This window comes from Podarcis gaigeae, assembly GCF_964106915.1.
Source record: "Podarcis gaigeae genome assembly, chromosome: 1".
Lineage (NCBI taxonomy): Eukaryota > Metazoa > Chordata > Lepidosauria > Squamata > Lacertidae > Podarcis > Podarcis gaigeae.
In genome coordinates this window covers 87,930,258-87,953,767 of record NC_139678.1, presented here as the reverse complement: position 1 = coordinate 87,953,767, position 23,510 = coordinate 87,930,258, and the positions used below count along the sequence as shown (strand labels likewise).

Below are 23,510 nucleotides of genomic sequence, written 5' to 3'. Positions count from 1 at the left end.
TTGCCTTAGAAGAACTGAATTCACTGTGGAAATGGAAACAATAACCCGTTGGTCTCTTTCCCTCCCCTCTTTTTCAGTTTTGCAATTGCCAAAGAAGGTCGTTTGCTCCTTGCCGATGACATGGGCTTAGGGAAAACAATCCAGGCAATCTGCATTGCTGAATACTATCGAAAAGAGTGGCCTCTGCTGGTGGTCACTCCTTCTTCAGTGAGATATACATGGGCGGAGGTAATGCCTGCATTTTCTCAACTCCTTTTTAGTCTTCTGTCTTGCTAGTCTTTCACATTCTGAGAGTGCCACCGCAGTTGTTGGTGCCGATGAAAAATGAGACAATGGGGGCAGAAAGGAATGGTGCTTCATGTTAGTCCTCAGCTTTGAGGAGTTACAGCAGTCCTGTCACTTGGCATCCCTCCTTCACTATTGTTTGCGATTCTCATTCATAATTCCAAAAGGAGTCTTCAGAATGGAGATCATGGAGCTGGGAGCCCAGTTTAGGGGTGAAAATGGGCATATGGAAATACACGGAGATTCTTTAGTCCCTTTGACCATTGCATAAAACTCTTTACTTGCCAAATGCAGGGAGAAAACTTATTCCCGTTTTTATTTATGAAAAGAGCAGCACAGGGATTCTGTTCAAATAGTTGCCCTGGCCTACTTTGTCATGAAGTGGGTAGTAAAAGCCAGTGTGTGTTTTAATTTAAGAATAAATTGTGTTTGCATATTCAGTATATTTTTAAGCAGACTGATTTTGACCATTGCTTTGGATGTTTTGAGGTTTTTTTGGAGGGGAGTTTCAGATAGCTGGGCTTATAAGTGCTTAAATAGCTAAATATAATGATTTATAATCCTGGCAAGAGATAAGGATTGAGAAAGCCAACAGCTTTGTGAGATGCCTCTGGTCTGAGAATCAGGCTAATACTAATGTTCATTTATGATCTCATCATAGCTGTATTTATCTTAGTAGTGAAATGAATAGAACAGAACAGGGCTGTTTGAGTGGAAAGACTGCTGCGCACCATAATCGGCGGAAGCCATAAAGTGCAACTGCTGTTTGTGGGTGAGCACCATAGCCAAGCCAACCGGACTGCAACTTCTTCAGGGACCTTGACAGGCTGGGCTCCAGCATGCTTTGTGCTTAAAATTCACCTGCCTGTGAATGTGTCCACCCACAACTTCGCTCCCTGTTCTGTCATTGTGAGATAGCTGTCTCATTGGGGGGGGGGGCAACATTCCTCGCATGACACCCATCCAGATGTCAACATAGCTCTCTGTGAAGTGCTCATCCTTGTGGGTGTACCACCTCAGACTGCGGAGATGGATCACATAACAGACTGCTTTGAAAGAAAGGAAAGGGAGAAAGACTGTTTCCTCTGAAACAAGGCTAAGTTGGGAATGCTCTAGTTATTTTTTATGGATGAACTCGTACTTGCAGTCCAATGTCCCTTCAGCCTAGGCACAGACTGACCACTTCATTGAAAATTTTGTTTCTGCAAGGAACATAATAGGACAAGTGGATACCTTTTTAATTAGATACTTTCTTTTGGGGGGTAGGGTGGGATCTGGAATTGAGTCCCCAATTGGGAAAGGCCTTAGCTCAGTGGCAGAGCATCTTCTTTGATGCAGAACGTTCCAGGTTCAATCCCTGGCATCTCCAGGTAGGGCTGGGAGAGAACCACTCTTGGAACTATGGTGAGCTCCTGCCAACCAGTGGGTGCAATAGGGAGCTAGATGGATCAACAATCTGACTTGGTATAAGCAAAAGAAAACAGATTGCTGTAAGTCAAACACATGTTTCTTGGCACAAATGGCAACAGAATACCTTTCAGGTATATTTCAGGTGCAACCAATTAACTTTGAGTGCTAATATAACTGAGATACAGTAGGATTTGCCATTAAGATCAGGGCACCAGGAAAGATTCCCCCCCCCCCCCCAGTGAGGCTTGTATGATCACAAGATTGGTAAGCAATAATTATTCATGTCCTTTATTATCTCAAGCGATTATATTACGGCTGTAGTAGCTTTTGGAGTATTTTTGATATAACTTTTATTGTATTGATGGAACTGATAATTTTAGCATAACCTTATGGTTTTAACATGTCTATAGATGGTATATTGAACAGATACTAATTATTGTTTCATGTGTTTGGCCTTAACTGGAATATGCATAGACACTGATGAATAATGTATTTGGTAACGGGTCTCTGTCTGTTTTTGCTCATTCACATTTGATGCTGAATACATGACCTTTCACATAAATTGAATTTTAAAATCGGCATTTTCGTGCACATTTTGGTTTTCTTTTGCATGCTTTGTTTTTTTCTGCATTTTGAGTTGGTATAAGGCAACTTCTTGTATCTGTATCAGGCATATTACCTGAGATACAACACAGGCTGGCTAGGCCTTTGTGGAACTCATGTGAAAAACAGCTGGTGCAGATGCAATGCTATCCTCAGTATCCACAGAAAAACATTTCAAATGATGTGTGCTGGGGGGGATGAATACAGTTAAGGATTGTATAGCACTTAGCAAACTTTTCAAAAAGTGCCGTATGAGCGGTGTCAACTGTTTTTGAAAGGTGGCTGTAAGCTTTAGGCCATTTAGATATAAAAAGAATTTTTTCAGCTCACGTCTTTTTCTGCCTTCGTTCTTTTCGCTGCTTGAGGCTTTCCACAGGTGGCTTCCATCCTTGAGCCCAGATGCCATCAGTGTCATAGCAACGGGCAAGGACTGCCTGTCGGCAAGATTGATAAACGTTGTCAGTTTTGACCTTCTCAGCAAGATGGAGAAGCAACTCAAAACCACCTTCCGAGTTGTGATTGTTGTAAGTAGGGCATCCTGGTGGGGGGAGGCAGGTGGCATAGTTTCCCTGGGCCATTCAAAGGCAGAGATGGGGGACGTGTTCACTGCAGGTGTGAAGGCATATTAGACGGTCTCAAGACATGGAAGGCTCTTAAGCTGTAAATAAAGCTTGTCTGAATTGAAAGTTGGTTCATGTTATGCTGCCATTTGCACAGTATGAAATTAGAAGTGGCTGCTTTTCTAATGCTTACTAATAGCGACTGTGTCCTCTTAATTGCCATTTCATTTTACACTGTTCGGCAATTATAGCATACATTTGCTTCCAAAATGTATTGTTCAGGACACCACTTAGTTGCAAGAGATTCTCCGTGTATTTCTGGAAATGTGGATGTTCTTGTCTGCTCTGAAGGGCGACCAAGAGCTCTCCTGTTACCTTTCTGGTTCCCTGTATTTAAAGTAATGAGCAGCTTTTCAGGGCCAAGGAATGGGACCTAGAAACCCTACTTTCCAATCTCATGATTTATGTATCCATCTCATGGTCCAGAAGGACCAACTCATGCCAAGTTCTGATTTGTTTTTTGTTTTGAGGTTTTAGGACAAGCTGTCATCACAATTTTCTCATGCCTTTCTGGACAACAATGAGTTCTAAGGGACTTGACTATTTTTAATGAAATACTTTCTCCTGATTGCAGTAAGACCTTACTGAAGACTCCAGTGATACATACTGTTTACCACAGCCTGGGGAAATTTGACCTTTTAGTTTCTAGAATTTGTACATGCAATTGGCTGGGGCAACCCAGTCAGATGGATGATAATAATACTAATACTAAGACTAATACTAATAATAAAAATAAAAAATAAATAAAGGCAGTGTCCTGGTAGTTTTAAACTATGAATCAGCATTATGGGAACAAACTGTGGAGAGCCTTGGCCTTATGTGTTCCTCCCCCCACCTCACTTGATGGACACAGGGAGAAGATTGAAAACTTCTCTCTTTTGGTTTTTAAGTAAACTAGAGATTCAGTGTATGACCAAACTCAGAATCTGACTTATTCCAAGCATGGTCAGTTTAAACAAACCATGGTCAAACTGTGGTTTTGAATCCTGATTTGCTAGCTAACACAGTTAGAATAAACCAAAGCCAAGCCATCGTTTCCCAGAAAAGACATTTTCGTAAGAGAATTTCTGAGAACATTCTTGTTGGCCACTATTCCCTCTGCTTCCCCAGATGCCCCAGAATGATGCTAGGTTTGTGGCATTATGGGGAATGTAAAATGGTGGCCAGGCTGCTGTTTCTACCTGAAAGCTTAACAGAGAAAACTATTTCAAACAAGGAAGGAGAATTAGCCACTGCTAATGCTGAGCTGTTGAAGAATTTCTCCTTCCGCTGGAGATGTTTGGTGAAGTGATCCGCCCAATTTCTCTACACACAAATAGGGTGGAGAATTTTTATGCACAGCTCTAAAACAAACCACAGTTTCCTCAGTTCAGTCGTACAACAGGAAACTGTGGTTTTTGCAAAATGAAAAGTGGAAGCTTTCAATCTTCCCTCATTCTTATGCACAAAGAAACAGGGAGAGTATGAGCCTGAGACTCGCCACAGCTCCTTCTCATAATACTAAACCACAGTTTAGTTATATTTCTTCAAGGCTGCTCTGGAATCTCAGTTCTTATTATTGTTTCTTAATGAGTCTTGTTGAAGTCATCATAACCCACACTTCTAACACTTCAACCCTCTGTACTTACTTGGACATTTCCTTCTCATCTCATCAGAAATTCCCTTTCAAGTAAATGTGTTCTGGGCCACAGCCAAAGAATTTTCTACACAGTTGAGTGCATCTGATGCTGAGAGGTCAGCAGATACCCAGATCATCTGCATCAATTAAGGTCCTGGAGCCAAGCAGCTTCTTAGATCTCATGCTCGCAGTTAAAAATATATACATCGAGCTGCTAGCGTTTACTCTTCAGGAATAGTGCCCCTCAGGAATCCCTTGTACAAGTGTGCAAAGTGCCGGAGGTGAAAGTGCCATAATCCCAACACTTCCATTTTCTGGTTGTATACAAGGTACTGGTCTGTGAGGTCTTTATAGAGCAGGGATGGGGAACCCCTGGCCAGTCTTGGCCCCCAACACTTTGCTTCCCAAACCACACGCACCCACCCATCAGCTGATGTCACTGGTGACTTGCGTGGCTCGTGTCATTTCTCAGTTTGTGTGTGGGACTTAAGAGTGATCTTTTGCCTTTTCCTGCCACTATGGGCAGCCTGCAGCTATTGCAGCACTCAGTATCTTCACTGGTCATTCTGATGTCACAATATTGTATTTAGATGCAATGCGAAACGATTCTCTGCTCCACTCCCTTCCTCTTGCACAACCGCGAGGAGGAAATCTGAAGCACCCATTTCCATTTTCAACTACCATATTTTTTGCACCATAACACTCACTTTTTTCCTCCTAGAAAGTAAGGGGAAATGTCTGTGCGTGTTATGGAGGGAATGCCTATGGGTGGCGGGGGGGGGGGGATCTGCTGCAGTCGTGAGCAGAGGATCCATGGTTCCCCTTCCTTCCCTCCTCCGTGGCTCGCTTTGAAACAGCAAAGCGGGAGAAGAGCCGCTGAGTGGGGAGGAGAGAGGGACAGAGAGCCTGCTTCTTTAAAGGAGCAAAGTGGGAGAGGAGAGGAGCCGCTTACACTCGCTTACACACGAGTGTAAGTGGCTCCTGTCCGGTTGGCTCCTTTAAAGCAAGCAGGCTCTCTGTCCCTCTCTTCTCCCCACTCAGCTCGCTACATAGCAGCAAAGTTTTTCAGCTTGCTAAGCCAGGGATGAGCGGGGAGGAGGGAGAAAAGCAGAGGCTGCTTGCTTTAAAGGAGCAAAGTGGGAGAGGAGAGGAGCCTTCTCCCCTTATGCCCCTCTTCTTCATTATTAGCAGCATCCTTCTCCACACACCCTACGCGTGCTTCTTCTCCCCTTAAACCCCTTGCCTGCGTTATTAGCAGCATCCTTAACCACACCCCCCACACGTGCTCCTTGTCCCTTGAGTGCTTTTCCTTCCCTCCCCACTTAAAACGTGGTTACAAAGCACGGATCCACATGGATCCTCAGGATTTTTGCACTGGGTCACCCCAAATTCACCATCAGATCACATAGCATGTCCATGGCTACATCTTGCACCAAATAAATCACACACCCACTGTTGCCTGGGGCCGCAGTGGTGCAAAAACGTGGTTACAAAGCATGGATCCTCAGGATTTTTGCATTGGGCTACTCCAAACTCACTGTCAGATCACATGTCTGTGGCCACAGCATGAACCACAAAACTCATACATCCACTGTTTCGTTTAGAATATTTTTTTTTCTTGTTTTCCTCCTCTAAAAACTACGTGCGTGTTATGGTCGGGTGCGTGTTATAGAGTGAAAAATACGGTAAATTGAGTTTGTCATTTTGTCTGAAGCAGGCTAGGCTCTTAATGTAATAATAATATAATAATAATTTTTTTATTTATACTCTGCCCATCTGGCTGGGTTTCCTTAGCCATCCTGGGCGGCTTCCAACAAAGATTAAAAATACATTAAAACATTGGTCATTAAAAACTTCCCTAAACAGGACTGCCTTCAGATGTCTTCTAAACATCAGATACAGTGGACCCTCCGGATACGAACTTAATTCGTTCTGGGGGTCCGTTCGCACCCCGAAAATTACATAAATAGAGGTGCACTTCTGCCCATGCACGCGGCGCGATTGAGCACTTCTGCACATATGCGTGTAGCGAAACCCGAAAGTATACACTTCTGGGTTTGTCATGGCCATAACCCGAAGATTCCGTATCCAGAGGGATACGTAAGTAGAGGTACGACTGTAGTTGTTTATCTCTTTGACATGTGATGGGAGGGCACTCCACAGGGTGGGCGCCACTGTTGAGAAGGCCCTCTGCCTGATTCCCTGTAACCTTACTTCTCGCAGTGTGGGAACCGCCAGAAGGCCCTTGGCGCTGGACCTCAGTGTCCGGGCAATATGTTGGATTTCTGGAAAATGTTGAAGGGGGTAGGGGGAATAGAGTAATTCACTATGGAAACAATTCTGATGTCTTAGAGAGTGATCTAATTTACCACATTTTACTTGTGCTTAGTAAACACAGCTAACTTTGAAACTGCCAAGTTTGCCTAATATTTGAACCCATTCATTGTCACTAATGAACTTATGAAATGGGAAATTTTCTGCAGAAAAATAAAACACTGGAGGGAAAAAATATCAAGGAAGTCCCATTTTACAAAAAAAAATCTGCCTCGCATCACAAGGCCTAACCATGCTATGCTTTACATGGGAGAGATGGGGGGTGGATTTTCCATACTGTGGATGTTGTTTATTGAAATACAGCAGAGAGGCTACCAAGTGTTTGGGAGCGACAGTATTGATGAGTGGGCCATTCTTCCTAATCACCTTGTCCCTGTTTGCTGTGCAGGTGGAAAATACACCTTTAGTGTTTCCTCCATGGGGCAAACGGCAGCTTTGTGTGTACACATGTCATTTTGATTGAGAAGAACGGTATGATAGGACTGGGTAAAACCCCTCCTCTGCCATTGCTCCAAAGAAATAGGCAACTCCCTCACTCTTCAGTGGCTGTATTTTTGTTAAAAAAACAAAACAAACAAACAAACAAAAACCATTGCGGATAATCACAGTCATTGATCTCCCACTTAGTGTGGTTTGGCCCTCATTCACGTTCTTACTAGATATGTTGTAGAATTCAGGTCCTGCGTTTTGCATCCAATCGCCTCTGCAGCGTGTTGTGTGCTTCCTCGCTTCCCTCTTCAATCCTCCCTCTGCTGGTGGCTGTTATTAGCATAACCTTATTGCTAACCAAGATTGAGAAAGCAGTTCCTTCCAGTTGAAGGGGGTATATTATCCTTTCTGTGCATGGCTGCTTACTCGTCCAAATACGACAAGATGAGCACATTCCCTGGGAGGGTGCCAATTTCCTTAGTGTCCCGAAGCTCAGTGTTGTAACAGCAATGGCAATAGAGCTCATTCCAGGAGGGGAAATTCTCAAATGGTAGGTCTATTTCCTACCTGGCGAGCCTTTTAACAGCAAACCGGTTGGCTCCTAATTAGATTTTCTCCTTTCTGGTGGTTTTTCATTAACCCCTTCCTTTGGGGGAATCCGTGCAGGGCAGACTCGCAATTATCTGCATTTAAGAGGAGGCTGTGCAGCGGCAAAAAGAATATTAATAGCGAGAATCGTTTCTTCACCTCCCTCCATGGGCTTGGTTATGGTTGTTGATAGATCAACAACAAGGATGTGCTTTCCTTTCACAGTGACTTCAGTTTCGAGCAAGCAATCCTACCTTATGTTATGGAGGTTTGACATTCAGAGCGGTGCTGTACCCGTCTAGGATTATCTAAGATAATCACACAAAATATCAGGACTGCTTAATTTGGCCTTCCCCGGCCTTGCTGGACTACAACTGCTGATATCCGTGATAATCGGCCATGCTGGCTGGGGTTGATGGGAGTTGTAGTCCAACAATATTTGGGGACCCACATTTGGAGGAATGCTGATATAAACTGCTTTTTGGTTGTTTGGCTAGCGCTCTGGGTTTCACATACTCTTCTTCTGTTTCAGGATGAGTCCCACTTTCTGAAGAATGGGAAAACTGCTCGATGCCGGGCTGCGATGCCTCTCCTGAAGGTGAGCATACCAGGGTTTTCAAAACTGGGCATTTGACTTTTAGGTGCTGTGTATTCAGGATGCCTGGTATACAGGCAAGAGCCAAAAGAATTTTGCTAGGCTCCTACCAGTGCTGTAGTGACAAGTTGGGAGCCATACAAAATCCCAATATGAGGGACGTAATTAAATTCTGTGCTTTTTCACCTACCTATGATGCAGATTGAGCAATTTTGGTTTATCAGTTAAACTCTACAGCAGAACGCATGAAATAAGTTCAGAAATCCTAAGTGTAGTACAAGATTGAGTATTTAAATACAGAACAAATGCATAATCATTCCAAAGTATCTGAGATTTTGAGTATTTGAGGATTATATAAATGAATTCCAGGTCACAGAGTCGGCTTCAAAGTAATATTTCCAAGTGAAGCTGCCCTGAGAAATAATGATCTGTCTTTTATTTCCTATAAATTTTGATATGTCAGTAACCACCAATTAAATTGATTTATCCCAAAGCTGATAGAGTCTTCCATAAGTATTTCACACAGACATCATAAATCTGTTTTTCTGGTATGCAACCTGAAAATCCTTAAAGTGGCTTGGATGAAGGATATAGAATCAATAATGGATTAATAAGGAGCCTTTAAGTTTCATATTTATTCTGAAATTCTGTTGAAGAACAGGTCTGAATATAATACTTTTGAGATAAAATAGGCATAATTATAATATTAAAAGCTTAATCTTTGATATCACTTAGGCATTGATTGCTTCTGAAGATAAAGTAGCATTTCCTAATATCCATTTTTTTGCTTCCTTATAAAAATTTCTGAGGAAATCGCTTTAAGGCAGTGATGTATGGAATCTTCAAGTAGGCCCATGTATAAAACATGGAGCTGAGGTATTCGTGTACCTTGCGTCTCTACTGAGGAACCCTAACTTCTGCACAACTTCTGCACAAAACGCTGTTGTTGCTCTGCAACCAGGTGTTGAGGATTGTGTAGGGGCACTTTTTGAACCTATAAAATGAATCAAGAAGTTTAATTTACACGATATTTAGATTAGCATGATTTTCCAAGTGAACCCTTAACATCAGGTGTGCATTGGAACTGGCAGAATCTGGCACTGCCTTTTATTATTATTGAAAAAAATGGAAATATGAATGCTGTTGGAAATATGAATCAGACTGAGCATGAATATGAAATATGGAAATATAAATCAGTTTGCTTTTGATGAATGAATATAGTTGTAAAAAGTATTCTAGTCCTTAAGGTCTTCCAGAATTCTTTCTTTCTCTCCTTAAGAGTTTTTGAAAGCTCTGTTTTCCTAAAGGGTGGGTGTAGGAGCTCTGCTACTATCTAATGTCAAAACACTGCCATTTTCAATTTGTTCCCTTTTGGGTGTAATTTGAATGTCCCAGGTGTGATGGATATACTTTAGGTTGTTTGCATCCGTGATATTTAGTTAGATCCTAACCTTATTCCAAAGTTGCAGCGGGTATGAGTTATAATACTGTTTTATGACAGAAATGAAATTTCCCCAAACGTGCAGATGCTGTCTCCCCTCCGGTCCCATTTCATTCTCTCCCAAGAAGCAAACTTCTGCATTGAAATTACCATCAGATATTTCCATTTCGTGTCAGGCAGGGCAACACACACTTTAAATGTTAAACAGCTGACAAGGGCAGAATAAGAAGGAATCGGGAGGATGGTTATAATTGTATATCCAGCACAATGAGCATTTAAATAGTAGCCATAATGCAAAGTATGCCAGGCCGTGTGCTGTAGGCCACATGCTGTGAACATCATTAAAAATCCAGTAAATCACTGTAGGAGAATAAGACACTTTTGCATATTGAATCATTTTTATTTTCTGGTTTCTCCCCATCCTTCCTCCTGCTCTTTGAAGCCTTTTGATACCCAGTACAGGGATCCGGCTATTGTATCATTGACTCTGCATTTGAATATGCCTATGATTCTTGAATTTCTCTTTGGGGAAATGTCTTCTCGGTGTCACCTTTTATCATACAGAGAACATTCTCATTGCAGGAATTGTGCTGCTGATGCTCATGGCACCCTATAGCAGTTGGCCGGGTGGGACTGTACCGCTTACCTGGCTTCCAGATGTCAGGAACATGGCCAGTCACTGGGAGGGAGGGAGGGAGGGAGGGAGGGGGGGTGAGGTGGTGGGCAGAGCCAATCCAAAACTCTGGCTGGTGTGTCCACATTGCACCAACCTTGTGTAAACCCTACTCAAATCCAGAGTGGAGTCCCTAAGATGGTTGGATCGTACAATGTACGCCTCCTTCCGGCAACTCCTGCAGCCAAGTTGATTGCTCTGATTTCCTTTGGACCACATCAGTGAGGCCAAGAGGGGGGTCCAGCTGAGGATCCATACACACTACCCAGGCTTGCACCCAGGGGAGGTCACGCAGTGGTTTTACTTCACCCCAGGGGCACACTTCATTGTCTCTTGAGAAAGATGGCTATCACCACCACCACCACTATGAGTGTCATCTAACAAAGCAAAATGGGAATGATTGTGTTACTTCTAATTACAATACAGTGGTACCTCGGGTTACAAACGCTTCAGGTTACATACGCTTCAGGTTACAGACTCCGCTAACCCAGAAATATTACCTCGGGTTAAGAACTTTGCTCCAGGATGAGAACAGAAATTGTGCTCCGGCGGCAGCAGGAGGCCCCACTAGCTAAAGTGGAGCTTCAGGTTAAGAACAGTTTCAGGTGAAGAACAGACGTCCGGAACGAATTAAGTACTTAACCCGAGGTACCACTGTACAGATGAGAACAAGAAATCGTGAATTCGTTAATTCGTTCCGGAGGTCCGTTCTTACCCTGAAACTGTTCTTAACCTGAGGTACCACTTTAGCTAATCGGCCTCCCGCTGCTGCTGCGCCGCCACCACGCGATTTCTGTTCTCATCTTGAAGCAAAGTTCTTAACCCGAGATACTATTTCTGGGTTAGTGGAGTCTGTAACCTGAAGTGTCTGTAACCTGAAGCATCTGTAACCCGAGGTACCACTGTACATGTTAGTATTTATACCGTGCTTTCTTTGAGAGCTCCAAGTATGTTCTCTTCAGTGGGCTTCACAACAACTCTTTCAGATAAACCATTATTGTTATCTCTACATTGCAGATATGGGAGCTGAGGCCGAGAGCGACATGCCTAAGACCACCTAGTTAGTTGCCAGCAGAGGCAAGAGTCGAACAGGGGACTTCTTGGGTCAGGCCAAGACATTTTGCTCCTTGAGGCGGAACAGCATATTTAACACCACTATCACCAAATCAAGGTGTATGGTACCCAAGGCCAGCCAAGTTATTTTGGCCCCTGGAAGCCTCATAAGCACCTCTTCCTGGCAGAAAAAAACACACAATCATAACACACTGTTGCTCTTTCATGTTACTCAAAATCTGCCGTCTGAGGAGGGGTGAGGTCTGCTAACCCACTGTGCTGTGTTAGCTCTGCTAGTTAGGGCCATGTTTACCTTTTTGGGTGTCCTCGAATCTCTACGTGTGATAGCAGCCACGTAATTAACCTTTTGCAACATTTATATCCCCAGGCTGCCAAACGAGTCATCTTGTTGTCCGGAACCCCTGCCATGTCCCGCCCTGCAGAGCTTTATACGCAGATTGCAGCTGTCAGACCATCCTTCTTCTCTCAGTTCCATGCCTTCGGGCTCCGCTACTGTGATGCTAAGCAGGTAACGTGAGTCTCTATCCTTGGCAAATCAGAAGCCAGGAAATTATTATTTGGGAATAATAATAACCTTCCATTCCGTGAAGTGTTTTGTGCACTGCTATTCCCTTTACAATCTCTCAGTGACATCTTGCTGCGAAAGGGCAGATTTCCGTAGTGACAATTGGCCATAGCTCCATGGTTACTATAAGATTTTCTGCTATTTCTCAAGCATCTCCAGTTAAAAGGTTCCTAGCCAAGTGTTAGGGCTGGGATCGACTTTTACCTGAGGCCTTGGCTAGCTTCTGCCTAGCCTAGTTGTTCACCAACTAGATTGTTCACCAACTAAGAAAGCCTGACTGAACTTGACCTCTGTGATTACCAATTAACTCATTAAATTGATCAGTGTGCAATGTCATAAATAGTGTTGTCATCAATCATATTGATAACTGGCCCCGTATTCTGAGGTGTAATATTGACAAGGAAAAATTATGGAATTGGACATTACTATGAATCCGTTAGTTCTGTATTCCTAAATGGAAAAAGGATTCAGTCTCCAATATGCTTTTTGATTAATGAGTTTTAAGCTACCAAAAATATGAGCATGATTAAATGCTATTTTTTTTTATATATTTACCACTAAATCAGATGTTCCAATGTGGTATGAAACAGAAGGTATAATTCTTCTAATTATGATTATGATGTTTGCAAATATCAACAAGCTGTAACATCTCAAGGGATAATGCTTGCTTTTGCAGTGCATTCGTGATTGTATCATGTCTGCTTCTTTGCCTGCATTTATACCTTCATTAAAATTCCCTCCAGTTGCTATTTCACTTTCCCCCCACCCTAAACAGAGTAGATCTTCAATTAGTTGATAAGAAACACTCATCTGACGACTGAGTGCTACATAAATATTCACTGATATTAAATTCATCTGTCCAAGCTTCCTTTTATCATAATATATTGACCTTCTTTGTCTTTCCTGCTCTGAATAACTTCACACAAACACACTCCTTTCACTTTTGTACATGCGCCAGGCCCAGTCCTAATGGGTCATATCCATTTTGCTCAAATATAGACCCATTGAAATAAATGGGCAATGTTAACAGTTATTTCTAACGTTTCTCTTTGATGTGCATTTCCTGCATATACATAATATCACCTTGCCATTTTTTTCAGAAATTGAGGTACTTTTCTTGTTTTTAATGGGAGGCAAAAGGTTAACGGGCAAATACATACATACATACATACATACATACATACATACATATTTGATTATTGTTCTGGCCAAAGGCCATGACAAACCCCAGTTCTTTCAGACTTAGTATTTTACTTTCGGCCTTAGTTTTCTGTCATATATATATCTTTCTTCATATTTATAATGCTATCTTATAATGGAAAGATGTTGATTCTCTCTGCTTTATGGCATTCCTAATGTCTGAGGTATATGTGGTTATCACTATTCCTTATTTACTGTTTTTTTCTTCATTCTAACTTTTTCTTCATTTCTTTCTGTTGTGAATTCCCCTGTTTCAGGCCATCCTTCAAGGATTCTGTGGGCCCTCAACCCTTCTTGCACCACCAACTCTTCCCACAAACACCCTCCCCCTGTTGTTTTCCCCATTACCAGGCTTTCTCCAGCCCAGCTGATAGTGGTGCAGGATGGGAAGAGGAATTGGTGGGAATTGGTTAAAGTTCTTCTCCTACCTGCTCCCCTCCCCCTTTGCCAATGTTCCTTTCCCTGTTGTCTTTGTGATGTGTAATTCTTCCCTGAGTTGCTCAAAAATATGATTAAACATTGCTCTGGGATCAATAAGGATAGAAATTGCCATAATAAAAGTAGGATATAGTCTTAATATAAATTGTATTGTCTGGGTTAAACAGCAACAAGAAAATCTCAAACATGAACACCTCAGTTTAAAAAAACAAGACCCCGAAAAATACTCCATTTTAAACGGAATTGATTTAGCTTCACGGCAGAAGACCACAAATCTCTAGCAGATGCAATAAGCAAAGATGGAATTAGTTTATTGGTTTACGATCCACAACTCCTTGGCACTTCTTGCTCATAAAAAAGTGCAACAAATGAAACGTCACCTGTTTTTATTTATGAGCCAAATTTTATAGTTGCCATCGAGCCATTTTTCAAAGCAGGCGATGTGAATAGTGAGCATTAAAAGACAGAAAAGTGCACGTAGGTTGTCACAGATGCTCAGCCAGGAGAAGTTCAGGAGCTTTGCTAAAACATGCGACCAAGTAATTTCTTCCACTGAGAATGGCCCGGGTCAAAAAAAGCGGCTTCTTAACTTTGCTGTTTGATATCCTAGGAATCCAGGGCATGCATCTTTTTAGCGGATGTAGTTTTACAAGGCCATTGAACGTTGTCAATATGATGATTATGCTTTGAGGCTCTCTTTAATTGCCAACAGGGTTCTGAATAAGCCGAAGGAGTGCAGATAATGAATATGCTGCTAGCTGCAGAGTTTTATTTTCTGAAGATCTCCGCTTTCATTTAACTACCAAGCTCTTGTGGGATTCAAATATATATTTGAAAATGCATGGGCCATGCCTGCTGAAACCTCAAAAGCCAGAAAGGGGAGTGGACTAGTGGCTGGGGAAGGGCTTCAGTGCCCTGACAAACAGAGACTCTTCTGTTCTTGATTGCCAAGTTGATCATCCCTCAGTTGCTATGCCGAGAAAACTGTAAACACACTTTAGAGTTCCGGTGCAACTAGAGTTCCATTGCAACGCTAGAAAGAAAGGGGGTTGATACAATTTTCATGATTCAGAGCTCCTTAGAAAAAAAAAATGCTCATGGATCATGGATTGGATGCACCTTAGTTGTCTTCACTGAAAAGTGGTGCAAAACACTTGTGCTGATTGCTCTTATTCAGGCTTTCTCAACTTCGGCCCTCTTAATGTTTTGAGACTACAATTCCCATCATCCCTGACCACTGGTCCTGCTAGCTAGGGTTCATGGGAGTTGTAGGCCTAAAACATCTGGAGGGCCGAGGTTGAGGAAGCCTGCTCTTATTTATTACTGACATACCTGAAAAACAGACTCCAGATGTGTGCTCCTAAATGTCTCGCACTGACATGCCCATGATTTGCCTTACTCCTCCAATCAGACATCCTCCGGCAATATCTTCAACCCAGATACCTTCCTCTGTTCTGCTTCTGCTGAAACCTACATTGTTAGTTTCAGCCATAGTAGATAATTGAGACTAACGTAATTCATGTAATAAAATAAATAAACGTTTTAAAAAGGCATTTCAATGAATGGGGGACATTAAAAAAATGCAGAAAACAACGTAATTATTTACATAACTTTTGTGGACTAAAACAACCAAAAATAGTGAACACTTCTCATTCACTTGTGTGATTTCTGTTCCTGACCTCAGGTGAACATACAAATTACAGCACAGTTACAGTTGGAAAGGATGACAGAGATTAAAATCTTTGGGGAATTCTCTTTGCATATTGGTTATCACACTAATGCTCAGCCTGGAACTCCATTTGGTTTTTGGATCACTAGAACACTTTTCCAAATGTTTCTTAGCACTCGTGTAAGCTCAAACCTTCTTATTAGTATTATTTTAAAAATTCAAGTTCTGTTCCGTATCTGAATCCCAGTGCATAGATGTGCAGTATACTCACAGTTCTTGCATGAGTGATGATGCTACTGATGATGTTTTAAAGTTTTTTCTTCCTCTTGGGTGTCTATTCCACTCAGCGGCCTTGGGGGTGGGATTATTCTGGTTCATCCAACCTTGGTGAACTGAAGCTTCTGCTGGAAGAATCCGTCATGATCCGTCGCCTGAAGTCTGACGTGCTCTCTCAGCTCCCTGCAAAGCAGCGCAGAATGGTGGTGGTAGCTCCTGAAGGCATTAACGCAAGGACAAAGGCTGAGCTGGCAGTGGCTGCAAAAGAAATGGCCAAGGGCTATAAGAGTGTGAGTCGGAAATATTGTTGGGCGAGAACATGGCTGCATTCCATCACAATGACGAACGGTTGCTTAAAAATCTAAATATACAGTGTGCTGTTTACATCTGAACCCTGTGCCAGTTTACAAACCTGGGTTTCCAAAGGGTTGCAAAGTCACAATATCAAGCTGCAGTTTGTGCTCTGGTTTGCCATTCTACAAACTACCGACAAAGCACAGTCATGGTTGTTGCTGTGCTCTGTCTCTAGAGGTTGCTGAACCATGGAAATGGGAGAGAGCAACAAATTTCTGAAGCTGCGTGCTGAAGAGAGAGGAAACGAAAACACAATTGGCTGTAAACTGTGGTTTGCCTGTTGTACATTTGAAAGCTCAAACCATGTTACTGGTTCTTAACTGTGGTTAGTACAAACCATGGCTTGCTGTGATGTCTGAACTGAGTTTCTGTCTGCATAGTTCAAGATACGATAGACAGGAGAAGGGTAGCTCTGTCTCCACTGCTTAGCTCTTGGTCCAGGCAGTTGACAGGGACCAACTTTGGAACCTGTGTTGTTGACTCTGCATGTCCTCAGGAGAGAGGGGAAAGTGCCAGCCTAGTGTTTGCTGGGGTAACTTCCATCAAGACCTAGGAGGGACAGATGGCAGCTTGTTGTTGTTTAGTCGTTTAGTCGTGTCCGACTCTTCGTGACCCCATGGACCAGAGCACGCCAGGCACTCCTGTCTTCCACTGCCTCCCGCAGTTTGGTCAAACTCATGCTGGTAGCTTTGAGAACACTATCCAACCATCTCGTCCTCTGTCATCCCCTTCTCCTTGTGCCCTCCATCTTTCCCAACATCAGGGTCTTTTCCAGGGAGTCTTCTCTTGAGGTGGCCAAAGTATTGGAGCCTCAGCTTCAGGATCTGTCCTTCCAGTGAGCACTCAGGGCTGATTTCCTTAAGAATGGATAGGTTTGATCTTCTTGCAGTCCATGGGACTCTCAAGTCTCCTCCAGCACAGATGGCAGCTGCCTCATGATAAAACCTGCATATCCCTCAGTAAAGTTCTTCAGCTATGGCAACGAAAGTCAGAAGCCTGCAGGTTAGGTCCATTTCACACATTATTGAAAGGGGACTCTGTCTTTGTCATTATGTGCATGCTTATCAGAGAGCTTGACATCCTCATAACTCCAATGACAGTACCTGTATGAAATATATATGTTGTATTCACACAGGACATTTTTAGAGTTGCATTTAGTGGTCCAAATCTGCTTTATACATTAGGCCTGTGCTAGATTTAATAAAAATTTTAATCAAATAACAACACGTTGAGCTAGAGGGGGAATTCTCATTCCTACTCTTACTCCTGCTAGAGCCGATTAAAGGTCCTTGCACCTCTTTTGGTTTCCATAGGGTGTTTATTTCTCACTTCACCTTTAATAATGGCACCTTTAATAATTCCACAGCAGAACAAATTATCTAGGTTTGGCAAAGCAAACAAAACATACGCGGGGGCAATGGAGGTTTATACTTGTGTAAATATATTTTAAAAATTCAAGCATGTCATCTTTTAGAATTGTGGCTGCAGAAATCTGCCACATGTGAATCCCACTAGTCATTGTGCTGCTAGCTACACCCTTCTGGACCTAACTGACAGGTTTTTCAAATATCTGTTTGCAGAAACAAGAACAGAAGGAAGCTCTCTTTCTCTTTTACAACAGGACTGCTGAAGCCAAAATTCACTGTATCATGTAAGTTGCTGTTTCACAGTATCACACAAACCTACCTGACTAGGTGATTCTTGCTACAGTGGAAAGGAAACTGCAAGACAAGATTGGCAGCAAAATCAAGTTTGGGATAAATGTTAATTAAAACATTTGAGCACTGTAGCATTGGTCTCGGTATTGAACCAGCCTGGCAAATATTTTATAGAAATGTTATCGTTAAAGTTACCCATTGTGCAGAGGGCTGAGATAAGATTTTCTGGTTCTGCTGAAAATAAGCAAATTGAGTCCTAATTGCTTTCATTTCAAATGTATTAAACCTATTTTGTACAATGTGACGTGCGGATAGATCTTCAGTAGAAAACAACTGATCATATTTTGATGCAGAGATTTTGACGTAATATGTTCGTTGCAGTTGGGAAAAGTCCTGACCTTTATAGTCTTCAAAAATGGTCCGTAGTTTCAACTACATGTGAGAAACAGGTCCTTGGAACTGGGATTTGGCTGAATTTCCAGTTATCTGAATAAAATAAAAGTTGAGGACCACTGATCTAGGACCATACACTGATTGCTTCTGGAACAACGATCATATGTGTATCTTCTGAGCCTCCTATCCCCCACTTCTTGTTCACTGTAGAGAATATATCTTTGATTTATTGGAAAGTGGAAGAGAAAAGTTTCTGGTATTCGCTCATCACAAACTCATCCTGGACACAATCTGTGAGAACCTGGAGAAAAAGGTAAATTGATCTGCATTTATTACTACTCCTTTTCCAGGACTTGAAGATCCTGGTAAACTCTTGTATCATTGGCACAATACAAAGCTGCCTGGAACCTATTCACAATGATGTTTTAAAACCCATTGCATACATTTTCTTACTGCCATCTTGTCTAGTGTTTTCCAGAATTCACAAAATACAAACCTGGCCACTGGGATTAATAAGCTTGAAGTAAACCAGTCAACATCAGGAGGGATTAAATGTGTTAAAGATAATCTTCCGGCTGTCAGTTCTCATATTTCAAATCAATAGCATGTCATGAACTAAAGCTTTAAAAAAACCCTGACTTGTTAAAACGAAGCAGGCATGAAAAGTTGACCTATATAAAGATTAACCAGTATGAAGAATATAAATAATTACGTGTAAAACTGACTCATTAGCATTCCTCCCTGCCAACTGAATAGCCATCTGACATAATTTCTGTAGCAAAATTCCCTGTAGCCAAAAATTCTGTGTGTTTGCCATTGACCCTGCCACTCCCCTGACTTGGAGCTTTGTTTCTGACATCCCAGTGAGCTTCAGAGAAGTCCCACTGGCTCTGGGTGCTTCCAAGTTTCAGAGGTAGGCCAGAGAGCAGCTCCTACCTGCTCCATAAGTTGTGCTGGGGAGATGCTAATCAAATTGAAAGGTGTGGTCATGTGACATTTGTGGCACTCCTGTCCCTCATAAATACAACAGCTCACAGGCCTTCCCTGTACTGCATGTTCTAGCCTTCATTGGAAGGGAAAGCATTTGCTTCCAGAAAGATAATAACCTTCCTCATCCTTGGCATCTGTATTTAGCTAAGATTTAATGCAGCTCTCCCAGATTCAAGTTCACCTCGATGTCCCTGGTATCAATGGCCTTCATATGTCAGGGCTGCCTTAAATATGTGCTAAGGCAATTTAAAATAGGTTTTCCTAGATAATGTTCTCGCTCTTCAAAGATATCAGAAATTGTTTATTATAGTACTGGGCTGAGTGTCAGGATGAGAACCTTGTTACCTGTTCCAAGCAGTGGGGAGAAGGGTCAGAGAGAATGAAGGGCCAGATGGCATGAGGGAGTGTTTGGGGGTAAATTAGCTAACCAGCCAACAACTCCTGTTTATTGGGATTGGCTGGCAGGTATGTGATAACTGATGGCCAGCAAGCCTGGACAAGTACAACTACCTAGCAACTCTAACCTGCTTGGAGCGAAGGCAGGTCAAAAATATAACAAATGTAAGATAAATTATCTGCTTTGCAACTTGACTAGTGAAGGAGTGGGATCCCAATGCTCCATTTGGCATGGCTCCAGTTTTCAGCCAAGTGAGGAGAGAGGAGCAAGCCCTGATGATAAGTGACCCATTGTTTCCTCACCTTCCCTTTCAGCATATTGGGTACATTCGCATTGACGGCTCCACACCCTCAGCTGAGCGCCAGTCCCTCTGCCAAGAGTTCCAGTTCTCTGACAAGCACTCTGTGGCTGTCCTCTCCTTAACGGCAGCTAACATGGGGCTCACCTTATCGTCCGCTGACTTGGTTGTGTTTGCAGAGCTGTTCTGGAACCCTGGGGTAAGGCAGCTTGGATACTGTCTGGGGGTGCTCCTCCTGAAAGGACGCTGTTCAGAGTTTAAGATAAAACCATAAGAGGCTATTTGTGAGGAAACTGGATTGTGTACTTTATGTGTTAAAGTACAATGACTTTGTAGCTATGGTTGTTAGATGGAACCTATAAAAATGAGTATCTGTCTGGTGGCGATACATGTTTTGCATATAGTATTTAATACTACTGCTGATCACTCAGCTCCCACTACAAATAAACATTGCTGATAGTCTGCTTGATTTGGCTTTGTTGAACCAAAACACACTCTTGCGGCCTAGTGACTACAAAACTGTTCAGTCAAATCTCCCTCCTGCTCCATTTCAGGTGTTTGCGTGGCTAAGGTTTCCCTTTAACAATTACACCTATTTATCATTTGTCAAGTCCTCTACAATCTTTACTGAGCAAAACCTAGTTAAAAAACTACAACATGGATGCAGCTAAGCTCCAGTTAACTGGATTTAGCCATGAGTAACCTTTCTGGGATTTTGCCGATTGGGTTACACCAAGCACTATCACTTTGTTTGTACAACAGACTCCATCTGAACTCTCACCTTCCTCTGCTCTCTCTTCAGTGACCCCCTATCCCCCAATCTTCTCCTAAGGGTTGGGGGATCCTCAGGAGCAGGAGGGAGAGCAGAAGAAGTCCTTTTTGTATGTATGTAACTCTGTTTGCGCTACTGTATGCAAGCCGTTGTATGAGGTACACCACTCTTGCTCCTCTTCTGAAGATGGGTAGCTGGGGGTGAGAGAGAGAGTGGCTTTCCCTAAGTCACTTGTGCATCTAGGTAAGAGGTTGAGCTTTAATTCGGGATTCCATTTTTACAGTCCAGCAGCCCCATCCCCAATTTTCTCAAAATGAAGTTGGCAAGAATGCAGTAGAAGGCCTTTGCTCCAATAACCACATACTGAAATACATTGCAGTGCTTAGGTTAATGTCATGATCTTTATGTACATTGTAAGTGCTCCATTGTCTCCCAAGACAGGCGGATGCCAGCAACTTTGGTATCGTAACTGTAGTTTGGAATAAACTTTGTACACTTTCAAACAGTACCTCTTTTGTGCTGTTTTAATGGAACATCCTGACTCATTTCATGGAGGATTAGGTTTGCAGTGGTTACTGGCCATGAGTGTTATTGCACTCTTATCTAGGCGTCTAGTTGACTACTGTGGGAACAGAATCCCATATGGGAATCTGGCCTGATTCTGCTGGGGTCTTCATTTGTTCTTACCATTGTGAAAATAGAAGTACACAAAGTGACAAGCTAGCCCATTTCGAGTCACCTTGTGGAATGTTAGCTCCCTCTTTGATCCTCAGTGTTTCCTTTTTGTAAAATGCTTTCTTTTCAGTCGTTCGTTCTTTACATTTTAATAATTCTTGTCAGCAAGGAGAGGGCCATCTGCTCTGTGCCAAGCATAATGATTCATTGGTTTATTGTTAGGGGTTGTAGCAACAGTCATTGCTCTCCTCTCTCTCTTTTTTTCCTTCTAATTTGCATATTTGGTTTTTTAATGCAGGTTTTGATCCAAGCAGAAGATCGGGCGCACCGAATTGGGCAAACAAATTCTGTGGATGTTCACTACTTGGTAGCAAAAGGCACAGCTGATGATTACTTGTGGTAGGAAGCTGGTTGAGCATGAGACTCTTATTCTCGGGGTCATGGGTAGGGCTGGACTATACCTGGATTTCAACATTGCAAAACATCACCAGCTAAACATTGCGATATACTGATATATCACAGTGCCCGAAATAAGGAATGGAACTATTTAGAGGCATTGACCGGCTTCATGGTTTCCCCCGGTGCAAAATCACCCACCCACCCCCACCCACCATGATTTGTAATATATTGTCAGGTCAAAAATTATGAAACTGGTATCATGATATGGACCTCAAACTCATTTTGGATGACAGATCTATATATCACCCAGCCCTAATCATGGGGTTGAGTTGGGCAAAAGATTCCCACATTTCTGGAGGCTGGGCTAGATGACCTTCATGGTCACTCCCAACTCTACAATTCTATGATTCTGTTGGTCCTCTCCATCTCCCCCTTCCATGCTGTTTTTTATAACTTTGATCGTGAGAGGATGAAGGTCACCCAGTTAGAACCCTTTGATTCCACTTGGGGCCCATGGGTAGTGAGCATCCAAATGTTACATCAGCACTGCTCAATGACTTTCCCCACAACCTGAGCATGCTAGACTATTACAAAAGCACCTGGAGTCTGGAAGCGCTCTGCTCTTGCAATCAGAATCAGTTTTGGAAAACCAGCATCTTTCCTGTTTTTCACAAGTATGATTCTAGTGCATGATGACTCGTACTTGATTGTTCCTTGGTTTTCAGCATTTTGCAAGGGTTTAAGTGAAGAAATGCAAGCCACCTCAGGTTATTGCTAACTCTGAGCTTGCAGTGCGCTCAAGATGGGGTTTTTGGGGTGGAGGATCTGAAGACCAGAGCCAAGTAGTCGGGTTGGGTCTACTCATGCTTAGCTAGCATATTCCTTCTGTAACTTCTGTTACACCTCTCCAGCAGTCCAAAATCATGACTGAGAAGAAAAGTAGGATGAAGTCAGGAACGCCTATAGGCTTGTGAGGATTGTGTTACAAGGTGGAGGTGGGAAAATGGCCCACCGGCAGCAAGACAAGGCACATCATCAGATGTTTTGTACTCCCTGGAGCCCTGAATATCAGCTTTGCAAATAATTATACCCTTCCCTCAGAAGAAACTAGGAGATGACATATCGCCCACACATGAAAGAAAGCTAATGACAGTCATTTCTCCATTTTACTTGTAAATTTCTGTCCACAAAATGGTTAGTGCGAGAGTGGAAGAAAATGTGCTGTTTGCCAAGGTGGGGGTTGTTCCCCTGACTCTTTCTACAAGGCTCTGTGAGAACACTTGGGTAGTGGAAAGTTTGTGTTGTCGCATGAAGCATTGCCTTCTGTTGAAAAGAAGCGACGTTCTGGTTTTTTTAATCTTGAGGCTGATTTGCAGGACCGTATTTATTGCATAGCAATTGCAGCTGTCACAGATGAGCTGCTGCCTTATGTGAACATGGCGCTCACCAGTGGGAGTGAGCGGTGGCAAACTTGCCATGTAGCAGAGCTCGCTTGGGCTGATGGTGGCAGCTGGGCTTTTGATGGGCATCCCCTTAACCACAGTGATAATAAGCATTGGATTACTGTAATGAGCTCTACATGGGGCTGCGTTTGAAAAGTGCTCAGAAATTTCATGTGGCTGGTTGACTGGGGCTGGTTATAGGAAGGTTATAAAGAGAGAGTGTCCATTGACAGAAAAAAAGGACCCCTTGCTCTGTGCAGAATGTTTAAATATTTTCATAACACTTTTACTTAAAAACAAATTATTTTCTTTTT

The 23,510-nt window shown here is 42.6% G+C and overlaps 1 protein-coding gene across 8 annotated transcripts in view; it reads left to right on the top strand.

The window, feature by feature from the left end:
* The window catches only part of SMARCAL1 (SNF2 related chromatin remodeling annealing helicase 1), a 39,340-nt gene that overhangs the window by 13,186 nt on the left and 2,644 nt on the right, over positions 1 to 23,510 (top strand). For all 8 annotated transcript variants that reach the window (XM_083736381.1, XM_083736376.1, XM_083736382.1 and 5 more), the window contains 9 exons: positions 78 to 228; positions 2,664 to 2,822; positions 8,420 to 8,485; positions 12,038 to 12,178; positions 15,890 to 16,108; positions 17,753 to 17,823; positions 18,434 to 18,536; positions 19,925 to 20,107; positions 21,654 to 21,754. In XM_083736381.1, coding sequence (XP_083592507.1) covers positions 78 to 228; positions 2,664 to 2,822; positions 8,420 to 8,485; positions 12,038 to 12,178; positions 15,890 to 16,108; positions 17,753 to 17,823; positions 18,434 to 18,536; positions 19,925 to 20,107; positions 21,654 to 21,754 — 1,194 coding nt within the window. The remainder of the gene's footprint in view (positions 1 to 77; positions 229 to 2,663; positions 2,823 to 8,419; positions 8,486 to 12,037; positions 12,179 to 15,889; positions 16,109 to 17,752; positions 17,824 to 18,433; positions 18,537 to 19,924; positions 20,108 to 21,653; positions 21,755 to 23,510) is intronic.